The sequence below is a fragment of the Brassica napus genome, chromosome C8, assembly GCF_020379485.1.
Source record: "Brassica napus cultivar Da-Ae chromosome C8, Da-Ae, whole genome shotgun sequence".
NCBI classification, from domain to species: domain Eukaryota; kingdom Viridiplantae; phylum Streptophyta; class Magnoliopsida; order Brassicales; family Brassicaceae; genus Brassica; species Brassica napus.
The window spans coordinates 23,872,395-23,891,602 of record NC_063451.1 but is presented as its reverse complement, the minus strand read 5'-3'; the positions used below and the strand labels follow the sequence as shown (position 1 = coordinate 23,891,602).

Here is a 19,208-nt window from a genome sequence, read left to right as displayed (position 1 = left end):
TATTTCCATTTTATTATATATGTTATTTGGAAAAAATAAAAAGGAAATTAAATTAAAATCTAATTAACAAACCTACTAAATAAAAAGAAAATACATTTAATAATGGTAATTATAATAATATTTTTAGTTCATTAAGGATATCAATGTAATAAATAATCGTGAAAGTTAATGTGAACATGACACGTAAGAAATTGCTTCTCAAAGAATATTATAGAGATTGTTAATACTGAAGTTTCACAAATAGTTTTAATTTAGATAAAAATCTATAAAGTAGAAATTTAATGTTTTTAACCTAAATTTACTTAATCGATCTCGATCTTCCGTTTATATTACCATTAAACGCTACTATCACAAAAATTTTAGTTTAAAAACTCTTATCTGAACTAAACTTAGTTAGATAAATTTTAGCGGTAAAATTTCAAAACATAAATGTGTATTCCAACTGAGGTTTGAATCAGAAAAATACAAATTGAAAATGTATTTGTCCCAAAAATACTACATATATGCATAAAACTTAGATATCAATTAAAATTTTAGATAAACATATATATCCATCAACAATATATTAAAATCTATATGCCAGTACTATAGCCTTTAATGAAACTATATGGTTATAAAAATATTAAGGATTGTTAATACTAAAGTTTCGCAACTAGTTTAATTTAGATTAAAATCTTTAAAGTAGAAATTTAATGTTTTTAACCTAACTTTACTTAATCGATCTCGATCTTTCGTTTACATAACCATTAAACGCTACTATTGCGGAATTTTCAGTTTAGAAACTCTTATCTGAACCAAACTTAGTTAGATAAATTTTAGCGGAAAAATTGTAAAACATAAATGTGTACTCCAACTGAGGTTGAATCAGCAAAATACAAATCGAATTCAAAATGAACTGTTAGGCATTTTGGTCTAAATTCGGATTTGTTTTGAGTTCGGTTTGATTTGTTTGGATCTAAGAAAATATTAACTGAAGTCACCTGAAACTAGTTTGTGTTTGGTCTGGTTTGTATTCGGTTAGGTTTAATTCGCTTTTGTTAATATTTTCTCACTTTAATTATATTAGTTTTTTGTTTTGTTCTAGTTCGGTTACGAAACTATAATTTATAAAACATAATTTTTTTTTTTATCATTTGACACTAAATTAAAAATTTCTTCATATTTAAACATAAAACTAAACATGCATCACATTAAAATGTAGAATACATTATGCAATAATTTTTAGTTAGTATATACGAACCTAAGCTAAATATCATAGGTAGTTTTTTTTGGTTTTGGTGATAGTATATAAAATACATATTATTTTATTTTATCTCACTGTTAATTGTGTTTCTTTTATTTAGAGTTTGACATCAATCCGTATCCTGAAATCCGAACCCAAACAGAAAAACCCGATTCGTACCTGGTCCAAAATATTAAAAAAAATACCTGAATGTGTCTTACAGGGTGTTACAAAACATATCTGAATCTGAAGTGTTATTAACCGAACCCAAACGGGTAACCAGAGAGACCCAAAAACCCGAAAATCCGTAAAAACATCCGAAGAAACCGATCCGAATTTCTAAATTAATATACAGTATAAATATTTGAAATATAAATATGTACTTAAAATATTAAGTTTCATATTTATTTTGATATGATATCTAAAAATTTAAATAAGTACCTTAAATACTCAATTCTATACAAATAAGTATATATTTATTATGTTTTGCTTTTAAATTTTAGATTTTACTTTGAGTATATTCGAACTGATCCGATATATCCCGAATCTGAGTGATATATGGTTACTTTATTGATTCTAAGATGTGATACGATCCGAACCCGATATATTATATACGATCCCGATCCATCCTTACAAATTTACTAGTATAGGACCTAGAACGTGTTAAAAATAGAACCGACATCCAAAAAATCAGATCCAAACCCGATCGTCCATGCCTACTTCTATTCATTTAAAAGTAAATTATATAAACATATGTTTAATTGTTTAGTTTAAATGGGTAAATATCTTAAATCTTAATATTATTAGTAGTTAATCTAATTATTTGGTTAAAACCGAACCGAACCAAACCAAACTATTTGAGTTCATAAAATCTTTAACCGAATGGTAGAGACATATATTTTGGTGTGGTTTGGGTCTGTTTGGGTTCGACTTGGTAATTTGGTTTTTTTTTTTCCGACCTAGTTCTTTCATTTGATACTTTCATCATATCAGTTACTGGCTTTAAGTTATAGGCCCATCTTTATTAGGCAAAACAGTAATATGTATGCTATTGACTATTGAGAAAAAAAAAGATTGAGTTAGGGCCTAAAACTGGGTTGAGATTATAAACAAGATGGAGTCGAGCTAATGATAACATCTCTATTCTTTACTGGACAACGAAATACGCGTTATTTAGCAAAAATATCAACAGAGATCACTTTGGGCCATAGTAGCTTAATGGGCTTAGGAACGAAAGGCCACAGATATCAGGAAAACCCAGAAAAATAATAAGATAATAATAAATAAAAAACACCGAAAAAGACCAAGCCTAACTCTTAATGATTCCTCTTATCCAATAAACAGTGTCCAAGTGTGAATTTTAGTTGGTTCCAACAAGCGAAATAAACTCACGCGCTGTGACACACCGCGCGTAAGTGCACGACGACTGATCCATCCCCTTGTCAAGACAGCCACCACCTACAAAAAGAGGTCCACCGTCGTCGTCGTCGTCAACTTTCGCTTGCGCACCAGACGATTTCTCCGATGATGATTTTCTTCAAGGGTTTAATCATCAACTAGATTCGAATTCGTTCGTCTCCGACGAGATCCCCATGAATTGCTGCTAGGTGAGAATTTTCGATTCGTTATCGTTTCGTAATCATACATACAGGGAGAGAGATTGTTTATATCTTTGTTATGTTGGAGAAAACCACGTTCACGATTGCGTTTTTACCTTTCCAGAGAAGTTGATGTTTGGTTGTTGGATAATGTGTTTTTGCTTTTTGTCGATGATTCTCTCTCGATGCTTGTGTTGTCCTTTATTACATTTAAGATTTGTTTTTAATGTTTCAGCTGAGTTTCTCATATTTTCTCGCTAAAAGACTGCAAATTTATCTATACAATGAGACCGGGACCTGTTAGAACTCATGCTGTTTGTTTGCTTTCTGTCTCCATTTCTTGAGATTTTACGGACAGCTTCTGTGTTACACTGAGTCTTTCCAAAGCTGCTTGCCTTTACAGATTCTGACAACTTCAGTTTCAAGGATGGAGAGTTCATTTGTGTATTTTTTTGTTTTGGTCAGGACAACAATGGAGGCTCGTCCGGTTCAGAGATCAGGTTCTAGAGAGCTCAGTAACCTCGCTCGCACTTCTTCAATCCCATCTACGCCAAACCCTTCTTCAGCACCAGAAGCTGCTTTCATGAGACCAGACCACAAGCCATTAGGACAACAAACCTATCACTTGCTTTCTTCCAGTAACGGTGGCTCAGTTGGACATATATGCTCTTCCTCATCATCTGGTTTCTCTACCAACCTCCATTACTCATCTATGGTGTCTCACGAGAAACACTACGCAGCAGCGTCGAGCAACAATGATAGTTCTTGGTGCAATGGAGGGTTTCTTGATTTCCCTGCAGACCACCAGGCCGTCCATAACAGCAGCCAGATTGAGGACGGTTGCATTGGTATCGGCGCGGCGTTTGATGACATTCAGAAACCAAACGATTGGCAAGAATGGGCTGACCACTTGATCACCGATGAGGATCCGTTACTATCTACTAACTGGAATGATCTCTTGATTGACACCAGTTCTAATTTAGACACGAAGGTTTGTTAAAGTTTTTACTCCAGAGTCTATACTTGATTCGCTAATTGAACACTTGTTTTAAGGACCAGAAGTCTCTGCAAACCATCCCACCGCAACCCCAGACTGTTCAGCAGCAACCTTCTCCTTCTGTGTCTGTGGAGCTGCGACCTGTCAGCACAACATCTTCAAACAGTAATAACAAGGCACGTATGCGTTGGACACCAGAGCTTCACGAGGCTTTTGTTGAGGCTGTCAACAGTCTTGGTGGCAGTGACAGTGAGCTTTTTATTCCTCTTTGCTTTCCATATACTTCATGGAAAGATAATAATCTTTTATCTTCTGGTTACACTCATATCACAGGAGCAACTCCTAAGGGTGTGCTGAAGAAAATGAAAGTTGAAGGGTTGACTATATATCATGTCAAAAGCCATTTACAGGTTCTTTTAGTTTTCTCCTCTGTGCTACAAATGCATACAATTTGTCTTCTTTAATGAAAGATTGTGTTTGCTTTATGAAACTGCAGAAATATAGGACGGCTAGATATAGGCCAGAACCATCAGAAAGTGGTAGCTACCATTGTCTTTATTCCGTTGTATGATTGTTTTTTTCATGAAAATCAATTTTATTTTGAGCGTTACAGGCTCGCCAGAGAAGAAGCTGACACCGCTTGAACATATAACAGCTCTTGACTTGAAAGGGTAAGAAACATAACGAGTCCTACACCATCTCTAACAGATTCTTGCTGACCATAATTTATACTACAGTGGGATAGGTATTACAGAGGCTCTGCGACTTCAGATGGAAGTGCAGAAGCAACTCCATGAGCAGCTCGAGGTATGTCTTACCTATATCCAGAAAGGCATTGCTTATAGCTATGGATTCTAAAGATTATGAGTTTGGATTAAACTGTTTTTTCTTTTGCTTTTGCTGTAGATTCAAAGAAACTTGCAACTCCGGATAGAAGAACAAGGCAAGTACCTGCAAATGATGTTCGAGAAACAAAACTCTGGTCTCGGCAAAGGGACAGCGTCGACATCAGATTCACCATCCAAATCTGAGCAAGAAGACAACAAGAAGACCGCTGATTCAGAGGAGCTCGCACCAGAGGAGACCAGGAAATGCCAAGAGCCAGAATCTCCACAGCCAAAGCGAGTCAAAACCGACAATTGAAAGCATCTATCTACATCTACTAGGAACTGGTGTATTGCTGGATCGTTTTTCCAGAGTTTTAACAGTTATAGAGATAGAGAGAGAGAGAGAGAAAGAGAGCTCTCGTATCTTGAGGGTCTTCAGGACTTCCTTCTGTCTCTACTGTTTCAACTATTTTTCCGATGGAAGACTCTCTCAACTCTGCTGTGTAGACAAAGAAGAAACCAAAAACAAAAATAAGAGTTCGTTGAGAGAATCTTCATCATTTGAATGTAATCTAAATGCTGTAACTCGTCGTTAGTTTACGGATACAGATTCTGTGTTTTAATACTTTTTTTTTAATATGTAACCCTCAGTTTGTTTTCTTCTATTATGAATGTTATTTGTCTTGTCATATAAACTGACAAAAACTTATTTTCTTTCAACTCTGTATAATTGATCAATTAATTTGATTAATAAGAATACCAAAGCAAAAAAAAATTATGTTTCTGAGCACATCAAAAGATTCAAAACTGAAAAGCAAACATTAGAGGTGTCAAAAGTTCAAAGGTCAAATTTTTATCCCACCTCTTAAGAGGTGTGCCCCACATTTTTTTTTAAAACTTAGTTTTTTCTCTTCTTCTCTTCTGCAAGAGGTGAGTAGTTTTTTTTTTTTTTAAATCGGATAAAAAAAAAAAAAAAAAAAAAAAAAACCTAAGTACCCACCCCCAAACGTTAATCATGCTCTTAGGTGAAGTCTCAATTGTGAACATCCCCTTGGAAAATGCTACACACGCACTTAGATATAGGTTTCATTTCCATGTTTCAGAGCTTCCTTTTTAGAACAACAACAAATGTAATGGGTCTTATGTCTTCCTTAGCCAACTCCTCGTCAATCAGTTCTAGCATATGTATCAAACATCTTGTCCAATATCTCTTCTCCGAAGTGTTGAGCAAGCATTGACCCTTGAGACGCTCTTTTATCGTCTTTACAAACACCAAACCGGCACTGATACCATCCTCCTTGCCCCCACTTATTGGCTACTTCAATCATCTCTAGCTTCTCTAATTCAAAGGACCCTTCTTTGTTCACTTCACCTTCTGTCTCAGCAGCACTTGGGGCGTAAAAGTGATTCTCGTAAGAATCGAGCTTCTCCTGCTCAGTCTCTCCCTACAGTTAAAACGGAAACGAATTTACACAGTTTCTAAATAAATATCCAATTTTGTAACATCAGCTTATTATATATATAATATATACTTGTGCGATAAGATCCGCTATGGATCTTGCGAGGAGTTCGCAGAAGAAAGAGTTTTTCTTCTGCCAACAGGATTAGGACCTTCTCTTCCAAGTATTATGAGCACCATTCTGCCTGAAGAAACCACCTCTTTTGATCGAAACCTGAGGAACATTGACTGCAGTAAGCTTTGGAAACAGCTTCAGGGCTCCAGGAGCAGATGTTAATACAAACCTTTGTTTATGGACTTGCCTTGATCGTCATACAAACCTGGAGGAACCTGAAATAAAAAAAAAATAACATAAAATAAAATACCCAGTATGTATATATACTTACACCTGAAGGTATGCATCTTGAATTACAATTATTATAGATTTTTCCTTTTACAATTATCATATACAGTATATATATATGTTCACCTTGGAAAGCCAGTGCAAGCTAAAAGAGGAATATAGATAAAATGGATGGTTTTTTCAGGGAAGAGCCTTCCATAGAATGATCCAGGGTTGGCTGCAATGAAAACTGAAGGGCAATCACCATAGTTGGTATCTCTCTTGAGCTCTGTGTGAAAGTCAGGCAAGGACTTGAATATAGAGTTGAAGTCATTGCTACGAAGATCGTTAAGTAAGATGCTGAATTCGGGCAAAGGCTGGTTTGGGATCTCAAGGTGGTGAGCAAACTTGACGGCTTTGATGATGTCTCTAATGGTGGAAAGAGTGTTTGGTCCTGAAGAACATCCCAGGTCAGCTATTTTTAAACTCTTGGGTCTTGTCTCTTTGTAGAGTTGTTGCACTGTTTCTAATGTTATGTGTTTTGTCTTATCAGATGCTTTCTTCTGCGAATATCAAAACAACAAAAAATTAATTACAATTCAAGCTTTTGTATAAGCGAAGATATTTGAAATATCAAGAACCTGTACGGAAGAGTTTCTGGCGTAGTCTGTCATGTGAAGCTCTCTTTCTATATCCATCACAGTGAAAATAAACTATGTCTTGGGTTAGGCTTTGTTCTTTTGGTGTTAGAATTTGCTTCTTAAAAGGAGTACGATTTGGCCTGTCACCTCTTGCAATGTATACAAGAATCAAATAATACCGCTACCTAGTTCGATTCGCACCAGGAAATAGGTTCCCGACAAATACGTGAAATCGTTCCTCCACCTTATCATCACCAGCTCTTTAAAAACACGACATTATTGTTTTACCAAATTTAAGTTAATAAAAATTTTAATATTTGATTTTTGGTTTTGTTTATATTTGTAAGCTGGTTTAATTTTATTTTTTTTGGTGATAAAATGTTTATTTTTGTTTTAGTAAAATTTTAAAACCTTTTGGGTTTTAAGGTTTTAAAATTATAATAAGCTCAATATATATTTTTCATTTTTAATTAAAACATAGCTAAACTTATGTCTATTTTAAAAATAATTATGTATTTAATTAGTTATTTAAATAATAAAAATTAAAAATATTTATAAGATTTTTTATAGTAAATATCCAAAAATTAAACTAAATTTAATAACAAATAATTTCATCTGTGCTGATGAATTCCATTAAAATGGTCTACCATGTAAATAATGACCAAATTAATTTTAAGAAAATATATATAAGTAACTAAAATTTGAGTGACATAAATCATGAATCACACGTGTAATAACAAAAAACAAATATATATGATATTTCTATTTTAATAAGATATATTTGTATTCTACATATCTTAGCAATAATTGTAATGAATCGAGAGCTTTATTCATCTCGTTAGTTGGACTTTGCATTCTAAGTTATTTATTGGTTTCTATTCTTTATGATTCCCCATCACTCTTTGCCATGATACTATGTTCATAGAATTTACTAAAAGGAAAAAAATCTAATCAAATATATTAGTTGATGATGGATTGTTTGCTCTCACATACCTTAGTGATAATTATTTCTGGTTTGTTATTGTAAAATTATCTTTTATGCAATTTCAAATTTTTAATACTCCAAAACTATTGAAATAGAGTAAACAAAACAAAATTAGACAAACATCATCATTCTTCAATCTTAAAAGAAGCTTCACTAAAGTAAATCCATAAACCCAATCAAGCCAGGAATTATATTTGTAAAGAGAAAAATTATACATAAACTGTAAAAAAACTACACAACAAGCAAATGAGATTTAGTTTAAAAAAAAAAACTAATAAAACATCCAACAAGTAAGGAGATTAACTTCGTATTGTGTTTCTGTTGATCAGAAAAAACCTTCATATTTGTATCTAATTTAATAACTTAAATTTAAATTCAAAAACTAACACTAAAATCTAAATATATTGGGTATATTTATTAATCCGCACAAGGTGTGGATTCTCACTCTCTTTATAAATACTTTCGTAAACTCTTACAGATGATATTTTATTCTTTATACCCACAAAAATTCTATGTTTTAATATTGTTTTAGAATATAAACGCTCAGTTTATTTTCTCCTAAATTTCTCTGTTATGAAATGTTATCTGTCTTTTACAATATAACCTGACAAAAAACTATTGAGTTTATTTCAACTCTGTATAACAGAATATAAACTTCACATCAGATGAGATATACCCACACATACATGCATCTATTAAAACAAAACACAACAAAGGATCATCTGAATGGCTCCACTGGCATCGTTTCTTCCAGTGTAACGGCAGCCTGAAAACACTCCACAGCTTCTTGCATAGACGAGACAGATCCTTCAGCTTTAAACATCTTCCCAAGAATATACCAAGCCGTATGGTTCAGCCTATCAATCCTAAGAGCCTCCATTAAAAAGCTTCTTACAACTGCTATGCTTGATCCGTTCCCTAGCTCCATTAGAATCTCAGCCTTGGATATTAGGCTCGGGACGTGCATTGGATCGATGTCCAGAGCAGTTGTGAACGCCTCCATCGCTTCTTCTAGTTGGCCTTGTCTCTTGTACAGTACACCTTCGGTGTGGTATCTTGCAGGAGAGTAAGGACCGATGAGTCTTGATCTCGAGAGACATGTCTCCGCGTCACGCCACTGCGAGAGGTTTATATAAATATGAGCAAGATCATGCCACGTCCCAAGCTCCAGACTCCTCAACCCCTCTACATCATATCCCTTTGGCATCTTCTTTACAGAGCTGAAGCTTTTGCTTTGAACCTGAAGGAGTGCGAGAAGCTGTGTGTAAGTCTCAATCCCATCCTTCACTTCTCCTTTAGCTACACGAAGCTTTGCCTTCAGACGCAACAGCCTCCCTTGCTCCCACTTCCCCGTCTCGTTAAGCGCTGCGTCAACAATGCTCTCCGCGTCTGAAAACCGCTTCTGCGCAGATAAAATCCGAGCTAGAAGCAGCCATACTTGAAGATCAGACTCTGCTCCAAGCTTCAACGCGTGCTTAGCGTAAGCTAACGCTGAATCCAGCTTCCTCTCCTCTGCGTTCTCCAACGCGAGACGGTGCAGGACTCTGGGGTCTGTCATATCCGTAGACTCCAGAGCCTGCATCCCCTCAGATAGCCTAGCTACACGCTCGGCCTCAGTAGCTGATACTCTCGAGCTTTCAGTGAGTGCAATGCCTAAAACTAAACGCGCCGCACCATCTAACTGAACGCACTCGTTGCCTAAGCTTCTTCTCGCATAGTCTATGCCTTCCTCAGCGAGACCAGACCTCTCACCACATATCTTAGAAGCCATTAGCAAACCAGACACATCCTCCCGTTCTGAAAACAGCTTCCTTAACAAACCAAGCGCTACAAGATCTTCTCCTGCACCATTGTAACACAAAGACAACGTATAATAAAGCTCCCTCTGGTCTAATATCTCAGGTCTAAGCTTTTCAAGTTGCTTAGCCAGAGCGGTTAGATCTCCTGCAACCGTAAGAGCGAACGTGAGATGGTCCAAGATGGCTGCATCCCACGAGATTCTCTTCTGGTTAACTTTCCTGAGAAGTAACAAGAGAAGAAGGATAGCTTCCTCTACATTGTTCCTAGGAATGAAAGCTCCTTCAGTCTGAGAGCGCAGGTTCGGCGGGACTGCTTCTACACCGGAGTAGAGAAGAAACACGGCGTACTCTTTCTGAATTCTTGCTCTGGTTTCAGGATCAAGCTTCCAGTGATTGAGAAGCGCTCTTCTGTAAGACAAGATAGCATCATGCGGCGAGTCAGCTAGTTTCCATAGCTGAGGAAGCAGCTCAACTGCTTTTGTCAGCGTCTCCTTCAACTTAATATCATCTATTACATTTTCAGATAAAGAAGCCTCCAATATATCAAGAATGATTCTGCAAGACTGCGCAGCTTCTGCAAGAAGGAAATCACTTTGTTTAGCCAGTAAAGACAGAATCATAAGAAAACACCCATGTTCTAAAAATCAGTCATAGCCGAAATGATTTTCTTTGATGCGACTCAAATTGGTTTAAACCACTCTAAATCGGTTAAAAACAATTTAAATCCGTTTAAATCAATATAAATTGGTCTAAAACTTTTAAATCAAGCAATTAATAATGTTAGTTCAAGTCCACAAATTTATCTCTTTTTTTCTTTTTCTTTTTTGTATATCTAATTTTTATAATTCAACGAAATAATTTTTAGTTAAACTTACAAACTAAAATATTTAATATAAATGTAAATTATATAAAAATAAATCAGTAATTCGTTCAGCCAGTCTATAGTCCTCTATTAAGAGCCTAGCCACCTACTAGCGAGTTTTTGAACATTGATAAAGATTGTGACTTGTGACTACCTTGGAACCTTGCAAGACGCTGGAGAGACTTCGCTTTGAGGAAAATAGCATCAAAGAGCAAATTAACAGACATGGGAGGAGGAGGAGCAAAGCTGGTTTTGGACCGTCTTCTATATTTTGGTTCTTGTCTAACAGTTAAAGCGGTTTTCATCTTTATTGTGATCCCATTGATATCAATCCGTTCAAAGACTCGCAATGCCGCCTCTATGTTCCCTTTCTGATACTCAATCCTCCCCAAAAGCGCGCTCGCCTCCTGAAAACAACAACAACAACAACACAATGATACAGCTGTTCTTTGAGATGTCAGGGCCTCAGGGATGATGAAGAAAACCGAACCTCGTAGTTTAAAGAACTAGTCTCACGCAGAGATAACTCTAATTCGTCAATGTTCACATTATCAAGCTTCTCAGCAGCTGAAGCTGAGTTTACATCAAGGCCTGGTCGCTTGTTGTCTTGCTCATCTATAAGTCTCATTTGTTCACCAGAACACAAACACTTCATCCTGATGTTACTTAAAACTCTCTGTCTTAGTCTGCTTAAATGCAACTTCTCGGAACTAATCTCGGTCTTCTTCATAGCTTCTCAAACAAGTTAGATGATTAAGAACACGTGTTAGATCAGAACATGACAAAAACATGAAATAAGACATCCACATTAATGTTATACGGTTCTAACTCAGTTCAGCATCGAAAAGCTCGAAACTTTAATTGAGATAACAATTGACCATTGAACCCTAAAGTACATCGAATTACATATCCAATTGAAGTTATGAAGACGATCAATGGAGAAAAAAAAAGAAGACACCTTTGATTTTCCGGGGAAGAAGAAGATGAGATGGTAAGGAAGGTGACAGACATGGTAGCCTCGAGATTCTTAAGACTTGTTCCGATTCGAAGCAATTGAAAACAAAAATGAAAAATCTGATCTTTTTTACTTTGTCTCTGCCTTTTGCTTTGTTGCTTTCTGCATTGATGTGAGTGAGAGTCTCTGCCTCTTTGTTTGTTGTTTCCTCAGTAATAATAAACTTAAAAAGAAAATATAAAAAGGAGACGGCTTGAGGGAAGGAGAAGAATGGGTGCAGAAGGAGGGGAATAAAAACAGCAGATGGAATGATCCAAAGCTTTGGACTTTGTACCACGAGATGAGACATGTGTTACTTATTGTATTACTGCCTTTTTGTATTTTTTTCCTTTCTTTATTATTATTTCCTTCCTTTTTGGACAATATTATTATTTCCTTCTTTTTTCTGTTTATTACTTACCTTTTATGTTAAAAAAAAATTACTTACCTTTTATATTTTCCTTTTCTTTTCTTTGAAAATGTCTCTCACTCTCACATGTCTACTTTTTGGGTTTTTTCATTAACTATTTTAATATTTCTTTCTATTTAATTATGGGCCACCAAAATATTAAGTATCAAATTAATATTTTCAATGATGGAGCAAAGAAAAAGTTGAAATAGCAATAAGAAAATAACTTTGATGAATCAAGGATGCTAAACACATACATTCAGTATAGTGTTTTCCGTTTTACTAGTCTAATAGTCTACTATTAGCATTATAGATTTTTAATCACGTAGGTTCTTTTCATGTTCTTAGAACTTTAGTGTGTGGAGGGTTCTAATCGAGGGGGTGTTCGTGTTAACGTAGATCGTTAAGTGAAAATAGTTGGACACAAAATGCGTTTATATTTTTGAAAGAAATTAAGCTAGCGATATCGTGAAAGGGATTACAAATTTGCAACTCAATCTATGGTTATTGGCTTATTGGTTAATCCCATGATGCATGCATTAAGAATTATTTAATCTTCGACATTCTGAACGTAATATATAGTAGCCATGACGATATAACTGCAGATGGCCAACAATTGAAATTAAACATCACAAATGATTGTGAAGAGTTTCTATGGGTAGATTCGTTACAAACAACCACAACTACTTTTATTGATGTGTGACATAAACGTTTAAGATATGAAACAACATTGTTTGTTTCTAAAAAAAAGAAGAAACAACATTGTTTTAGCAAAAAGAAAAAAAGAAAAAAAGAAACAACATGTAAAAAAAAAAGTTGTTCTTTTTGGTTTACGGCTCCGGGCAATGGCACCACTATCTTGTTCCCTGACCGGTTCAATACGCGTATGACATCAAGACTGTCATGACTCATGATACCAAACATAATTACATAAGTAATCTGTTTTGATGAAAATACATGTATTATAATTAGCTCGAAACAGGGGATTGGAAAGAAGAAGAAAATAACAATACCTCAAACTAATACAGTAGTCTTTAATGATTTATCAGTTTTGAGGTCATCCGAATATCTTCCCCAAAGATAACCTAATAACTTTATAACAAACACAACACAGAACGCCGAGCCGAAGACGATGGATAACAAACCGAACTTGTCCATATCGTCTTCAATTCGTACCCTTATGGCAAGTTATTTTTATCTCTATAATCAATGTTAGTTTCATTCTTTTTTGCGCACAAATTATATATATATACAGACATTGTCAAGCTTCATTTAACATTTTGAGGTAAAGACAATAAAATGTAAGTTTTACATTTTTCCGGGTCTTATGTAAAAGATTACTTCTTTAACTAAATGGAAATATGTACTTGTTCGCAAAGAAAAAAAAAAAGAAAGAGGTAAAATCTAGACGCTGGCATATTGGATATTAGTATCATACTTGATATATGTAATGTTTACATTTTTCTTAAGAGAACAAGATGTCTGCATGACTATGGGCCTACTAATACTATGGCCAAGTGGTAGGTGAGACTGGTGAATGTCTACAACATTTTTCAGGGTTTGAGTCTCTATCGAAACAAAATCTCAGTTATGTGAGAAGTTTAGGTTTGAATTTTGGTCCCTGCAATTTACCTAGTAGTCTCGTAACTATGTTTTGGTATTAATTAGAAGACATTTCAAATTTAGACGAGATAGTGTGGTAACCAATACATGATGTAGTATTTAGTGTGTTTTTTTTCTGAAGCCAACCAAATCAACTGATAGGGTATATTAGGCTTGGGCATAAAATCCGGAACCCGAAATCCGAACCAAACCCGAACCAAAAAACCCGACCCGTTATCCGACCCGAAACGTAAAAATACCCGAACAGATCTTGTAGGGTGGTACAAAAAATATCCGAACCCGAAGTGTTATTAACCGAACCCGAACGGGTAACCCGAAAAATCCAAAATTAATAGTCAATATAAATATTTTGAAATATATATAAGTATTCCAATTATTAAATTCAATATTTGTGGTAAAATTCTAATAAATGCTTTAAGTACACAATTAGTTAAAAATAAGTATTTTATAATTTGTTCATTGAAATAAAAAGTCTACTCTCTATAATGCAATACATATTTTTTTTATAAATGATGTTTGTTTTTATGCTTGATTTAACATTTTATTATTATTTTATCAATTTTATATGTGATAGATTAATTTTTATTTAATTTAGATGTTTTCCTTTATGTTTTACTTCAAAAAATTTGTTTTTTACTTTGGTTATATCCGAACCGAACCGATATAACCCGAATCCGTACGATATATTATTACTTTATGGGTTTTATGATGCAATACAATTTTGAACCGAACCCGAAGTGTTATTATCCGAACCCTGCCCGTACTAATAAAATTTTAGTATGGGACTTAGAAGCGTAAACCCGAAAATCAGAAAACCCGAAAAACCCGGCCCGAATGCCAATGAGTACCCGAACGCCCAGGCCTAGAATATATAAAAAACACACACAAAAGAATCCATACGGTAGTTTTCTAGCAAAATATCAAAACGTCAATTATAATTTAATGGTTGTTATAAAAGAGATGCTGTGTAAGCTTATTATTACTCATGACCAGATGTCTATATTTATACAAGTATTAGACCGTCTTATTTAGACCGTCATAAGAGAAAATGAAATCTTATTCCTAATAGGAATAGAAAATAGTACTTATCCTAAATACATATGGAAAATGATAAACATTAAGTATAGATAAATGTAAACTCTCATTCGCCTAAGTCATTAGCGAACGGGCCGGATGGATAACTGATAGGCCGGACGGTTTGGGCCTGATATGGGTCAATCACCACTTGGTTTATAACACTCCCCCTTGATCGACACATCCGGTTCAGGGCTTGTAACATGCTTAATGTTGCCTCATTAAAACCTTTCCAGGAAAACCCAGTGGGACAAAACCATGGATAAGGAAAAAGAGTACAACACATGAACTCCCCCTGACTTGTACCCCTGTGTATGTTCTTCAAGTTGGCGCATGGACAATTTGATAGTTTAGCTTCATGGGCGCCAAGTCTTGAACTGGTCCTTTAATTGGCACGTCCCAAACTGATATATAAATTTCATGGACGTGTGGTTGGTGTAGACATGGTGAAGAAGTCGGCTGACATATCATATGATTGAACTTGTAGTCCTTTGAGCTTCTTGAACGTTGATGTAGGAATAGCTCTTGCCGAATTGTAACTTGAGTTATCTTGTAACTCTCATATCTTCTGGAACTTCATTAAGACATGGTCAAGACGTGCATCTTTGCAGCTGACAACTCTATGTCCTGGTCGGACAGATGGCACTCGACCAGTACTCGAATGGACCTCTAATCTGCGATCAAACTTTACTCGCAAGTCCTCTCATGTCCCACAGATCCTCTAGTCACATGGCTTTGCCAAACCGTGGACACTTTAATATATATTGAGTCATCGACCCAAACACATACGAATCACTTGGCTTCTCACGGACATGCCTTCGTCCATTCGGACATACATCACCCGTATGTACTAATGGCTTATCCATTATAGCCGATCTTTCTTCATTGGTCGATCCATGTTGAGTTATAGACCTTGTCTATACTCATCCATACCCCATGAGTGTCTAAGGTCATATCATTAATAATCATTGCTGCAATAAGTTTTATAATCTCATCAAACTATGGATCTACAGTCAAATATACTCAAGGACCTTTATACATGGTTATTGATCTTTCTTGCCTTCAGCAATGCCATATCCATTTGACCTCGACCAGACATACTTCTGGTCACTCTCTTGGACCATTATGGTTTCCTTTTATCCACTGATATAAACATAATGGCTTGTGCTTACATTGCAGTCCCATACTATAATCTTATTACTTGAAAAACATCGCAGTTCACACTTTCTTTGATGGCATCTCATGACCTACTTGCAGTGCTGATTTATTATAAAGACAAGGGATTTCTTTTATAAGAATATATGGACTGATTTGAATTGTTCTTTATCGAACTCCTTCACTAAGTTTTACTTAGTCTTATCATATTCAATGCAGCTGCTTTTGCTTCAGTCCATAAACAACTTAGGAACAATGATGTTCTTTGAGAACTTCTTTTCTCATCTTTCTGGTACCTTTATTTTCTTTATCCAGTGATCAATATACTGCTTACTACATCATTATTTCTTTTGTTTCCAGACTTCATCAATTTCGAGTTTGTGTAGTAGCATCCACCACATAGGAGCATATTTCCTTATAATCTGTTCCTTTGGTCTCTATGAGTATCCTTGTGTAACAAGCCATTCTTTGAATGCTGTAAGTAGTAATGTGAACGACCTCTTGACTACTTGGTCACGTTCCACATCTCACGATTTTTTTTCCCTCACAAGACCCATTTATCCACTGGTCTATATCATCAGATGGTGTTTCTATATATTTGGCCAATACGCCCATCTCTTCTTTAAACTCTTTAAACCTCACGTTTTCTTTTAATCTGATCTTTATTCTTTATGAGTACTCTTACGTGGGTTCATGATCCTTGCTTTATATCTTTAAACTCAAGTGCTACTTTCTTTTATGAGCTCTCTTATATGTAAATACATCATTGGTGTTAACACTCTTATGTAGTTCCATAGTGTTCCAGACATGATCTAATAGATTTGAGATCTTATTATCCAGGACCTTTACTACCTTGCAGTTTGGCGTCCCAAACTACATGGTTTGGTACCTTAGAGGTTTAGCTGGCCAGCCTTATCTCTCTATCTGGACTGGTTTCCTTTGAACTCGGATTTGTATCATTCTATGCACCTTTCATTTCTTTCCGAGGTTTCTTATCTTTTGGAACTTATTGGTCTATCTTGTATAGACACTGTAGCAACTTGATTGTGTCTCTTAGGACATCAAATTTGTGGTACTAAGCTGGTATGACTTAGTCATTCTTTTTTTTCGGGTCAATGTGTCTAGCATCTAGTTTTGCTAGCTTTTGTATCATTTGATCACATTCTTTGGACGTCTTAAATCATATTTTCTAGTCCGAGGATCTTGCCAAGACAATGATGGTAAATACCATTATATTTCTCTTATTTTCTTTTACCAGCTTATTTCTTTCTCCCCCTGATGTTGGATAGTTGAATTCATCAGTCATGCGATCCGTGTACCTGGCCATAATTTGATCACCCATATTTGGCGTAAGGTCTCTTAAAAACGTGGGAGAAAGACATGTTCCTATCCAACATATATTCCCAATCTTTTTCTCATCCTCTTCTGAGGTTCCATCCTAGACGGCACATATGTATGTGGTGGTTTATTCAAAATCTCTTAGGATGGTATATGTCTGGTTTATGACCCGTATTCATTCTGAGATGGGATTATCTATGCTCACTTATATGGCGTGATGCATATTAACCTTACACATGTAAATCCTTGTGTCCGCAAGCATTAGGTAGTGGCCTTTGTAGTATAAAGAATTCGGCCAAGTCTTACTATGGTCATAGACCATGTCACACGGATTTGTAGTATGTTCATGGATCACAGTTTGTCCTCACTCCCCCTCATGGACATACTATAATCACGTGGTACTTGGGACAATAGAACCTAATGAGTTTTCCTTGTGTACATGTTACACAACGTGAGATTTTATGGGATAACTCTTTGTGCCTTTTGCAATATGTGCATCAATTTTTAAAGACCTGAATGACTAATTCAGTCATGCCATAAAGTGTATAAAATTTCATGGATATACAGGTTACCATGGCTTTTGCCTTTATCATACTGATCCTTGGCATAGTCTAGATCAGTAGAGTATGTAGGTATAGTCTTGACCACTTTCTTATAAGGCCTTAGGTGATTTTCTTATAATCTGAAAGGAACTTTTGTTTCCTTTGCCCATTGGTTCAACGTGGAAATCATTCATGCTCAAGTCTTTATAACTCAATGGGTCTTTTATTGGGTGAATAAATTTGTGCCCCTTTAGGCAATGCCGTGGTCTATAATAGACTAACTATCCTTTTATTAAGTTTTCATTGTCATTTATCAATCAAAAAATCATCATGCAAATCAAACATGATAACTAAAAACAACTCTTATTATTGCTATAAAATTGTAAATGACAAGCAAATCAAAGCAAAACATAAAACATAAAATCAGAATGTCGAAATCTCGTTTCTTTAGTCAATGTATAAGCCGGCCTCACAATCCATATATTTCCACACGGCTTCCTTGGATTCCTCCTTATCATTTTTAGCCTCATTGGCTTCAGGAGGTCTCATCTCACTGTTTCGTTGCTCAATGTATCTTTTCTGAAGTTTTTCAAATCTGCTAATGGTATCTATAAATTTCTGCTATCTTTGCTCAGTTGCCAATAGGCATGACAATAGGTCATTATAGGTGGTGAAACCCTTAGCCTTATGTGATAACAGCAGATCCTTTGAATGGAATGTGGAATAGGTTTTATATAGTAAATCCTCATTTGTTACCACTTCATCACATGGTTCAAGATTATAGGCGATTTTCATCAGAGCAGAATTATATTCGTTCACAGATTCAAAATCCTGGAACCTGAGAATCTTCCATTCATTCATGGCTTTTCGCCATAATGCCATTGAGTATCTGTATTTTAGTTTTATCCAAAGGTCACAAGGATCCTCAATATTTAAGTACTGATCTCTCAGATCCTCAGTGAGATGATAGCGCATAATTGTTATGGCTCTATGCTTTTCACTTTTAATTGCATTATTGCCATCAATGATACATTTCTCGAGTCCTCTAGACTTCAGGGCAACTGAAGTGTTCATTACCCATTCTAGATAATTATCTCCAGAGAGATTTAGGGCAGCATAATCCGAAGGCTCAAATTTCGACATCCGAAACATATTATTAATCAGTTCAAGACGCAACCCAGTCAATAAAATCAATGCATACGGTTTTATAAGTCTCTCGACCAAACAATTAACTACTCGACCATGGTGCGAGAAAAACAAGTATGCGAGGTCTATATGATGCTTTAAGCCACACAGCCTTATAAAATTATGATGCAACAACCCTAGAGATCGGATTTTATATCTGAATGCAATCAAAGCAT

General features: G+C 35.4%; 3 protein-coding genes across 5 annotated transcripts; 1 reads left to right on the top strand and 2 right to left on the bottom strand.

The window, feature by feature from the left end:
- Positions 1–2,545: 2,545 nt before the first annotated feature.
- Positions 2,546–5,309, top strand: LOC106415803 (protein PHOSPHATE STARVATION RESPONSE 1). 3 transcript variants are annotated; one of them, XM_013856597.3, is made up of 8 exons: positions 2,546–2,829; positions 3,286–3,811; positions 3,880–4,066; positions 4,151–4,227; positions 4,314–4,356; positions 4,431–4,488; positions 4,555–4,624; positions 4,724–5,309. In XM_013856597.3, the coding sequence occupies exons 2-8, from the start codon at positions 3,293–3,295 to the stop codon at positions 4,958–4,960; spliced, it is 1,191 nt and encodes a 396-aa protein (XP_013712051.1). In that variant the 5' UTR covers positions 2,546–2,829; positions 3,286–3,292; the 3' UTR covers positions 4,961–5,309. The 3 variants fall into 3 exon arrangements, with proteins under 3 accessions (XP_013712051.1, XP_013712052.1, XP_013712050.1); XM_013856598.3 differs by having other exon boundaries at positions 2,556–2,829; positions 3,883–4,066; XM_013856596.3 differs by having other exon boundaries at positions 2,557–2,829; positions 3,874–4,066.
- A 501-nt stretch (positions 5,310–5,810) lies between these two features.
- On the bottom strand, positions 5,811–7,123 carry LOC106412905 (probable methyltransferase TCM_000336). The gene is made up of 4 exons (XM_048766843.1): positions 7,067–7,123; positions 6,573–6,988; positions 6,424–6,433; positions 5,811–6,089 (listed from the first exon to the last, which is right to left on the bottom strand). The coding sequence occupies exons 1-4, from the start codon at positions 7,121–7,123 to the stop codon at positions 5,811–5,813; spliced, it is 762 nt and encodes a 253-aa protein (XP_048622800.1).
- A 1,533-nt stretch (positions 7,124–8,656) lies between these two features.
- On the bottom strand, positions 8,657–12,026 carry LOC106411907 (protein NPGR2). Its single transcript, XM_013852766.3, has 4 exons — positions 11,671–12,026; positions 11,203–11,444; positions 10,867–11,119; positions 8,657–10,424 (listed from the first exon to the last, which is right to left on the bottom strand). The coding sequence occupies exons 1-4, from the start codon at positions 12,014–12,016 to the stop codon at positions 8,770–8,772; spliced, it is 2,496 nt and encodes an 831-aa protein (XP_013708220.2). The 5' UTR covers positions 12,017–12,026; the 3' UTR covers positions 8,657–8,769.
- Between the last annotated feature and the right edge of the window lie 7,182 nt (positions 12,027–19,208).

Coding starts and splice junctions, on each gene's coding strand:
- LOC106415803 (XM_013856596.3), top strand. CDS start 3,293: ATGGAGGCTCGTCCGGTTCAGAGATCAGGTTCTAGAGAGCTCAGTAAC. Junction 3,812..3,873: donor GTTCTAATTTAGACACGAAG/GTTTGTTAAAGT, acceptor ACTTGTTTTAAG/GACCAGAAGTCTCTGCAAAC. Junction 4,357..4,430: donor GCCAGAACCATCAGAAAGTG/GTAGCTACCATT, acceptor TGAGCGTTACAG/GCTCGCCAGAGAAGAAGCTG.
- LOC106412905 (XM_048766843.1), bottom strand. CDS start 7,123: ATGGATATAGAAAGAGAGCTTCACATGACAGACTACGCCAGAAACTCT. Junction 6,989..7,066: donor CCAGAAACTCTTCCGTACAG/GTTCTTGATATT, acceptor TGATATTCGCAG/AAGAAAGCATCTGATAAGAC.
- LOC106411907 (XM_013852766.3), bottom strand. CDS start 12,016: ATGTCTCATCTCGTGGTACAAAGTCCAAAGCTTTGGATCATTCCATCT. Junction 11,120..11,202: donor CTAGTTCTTTAAACTACGAG/GTTCGGTTTTCT, acceptor TGTTGTTTTCAG/GAGGCGAGCGCGCTTTTGGG. Junction 10,425..10,866: donor GCGTCTTGCAAGGTTCCAAG/GTAGTCACAAGT, acceptor TCCTTCTTGCAG/AAGCTGCGCAGTCTTGCAGA.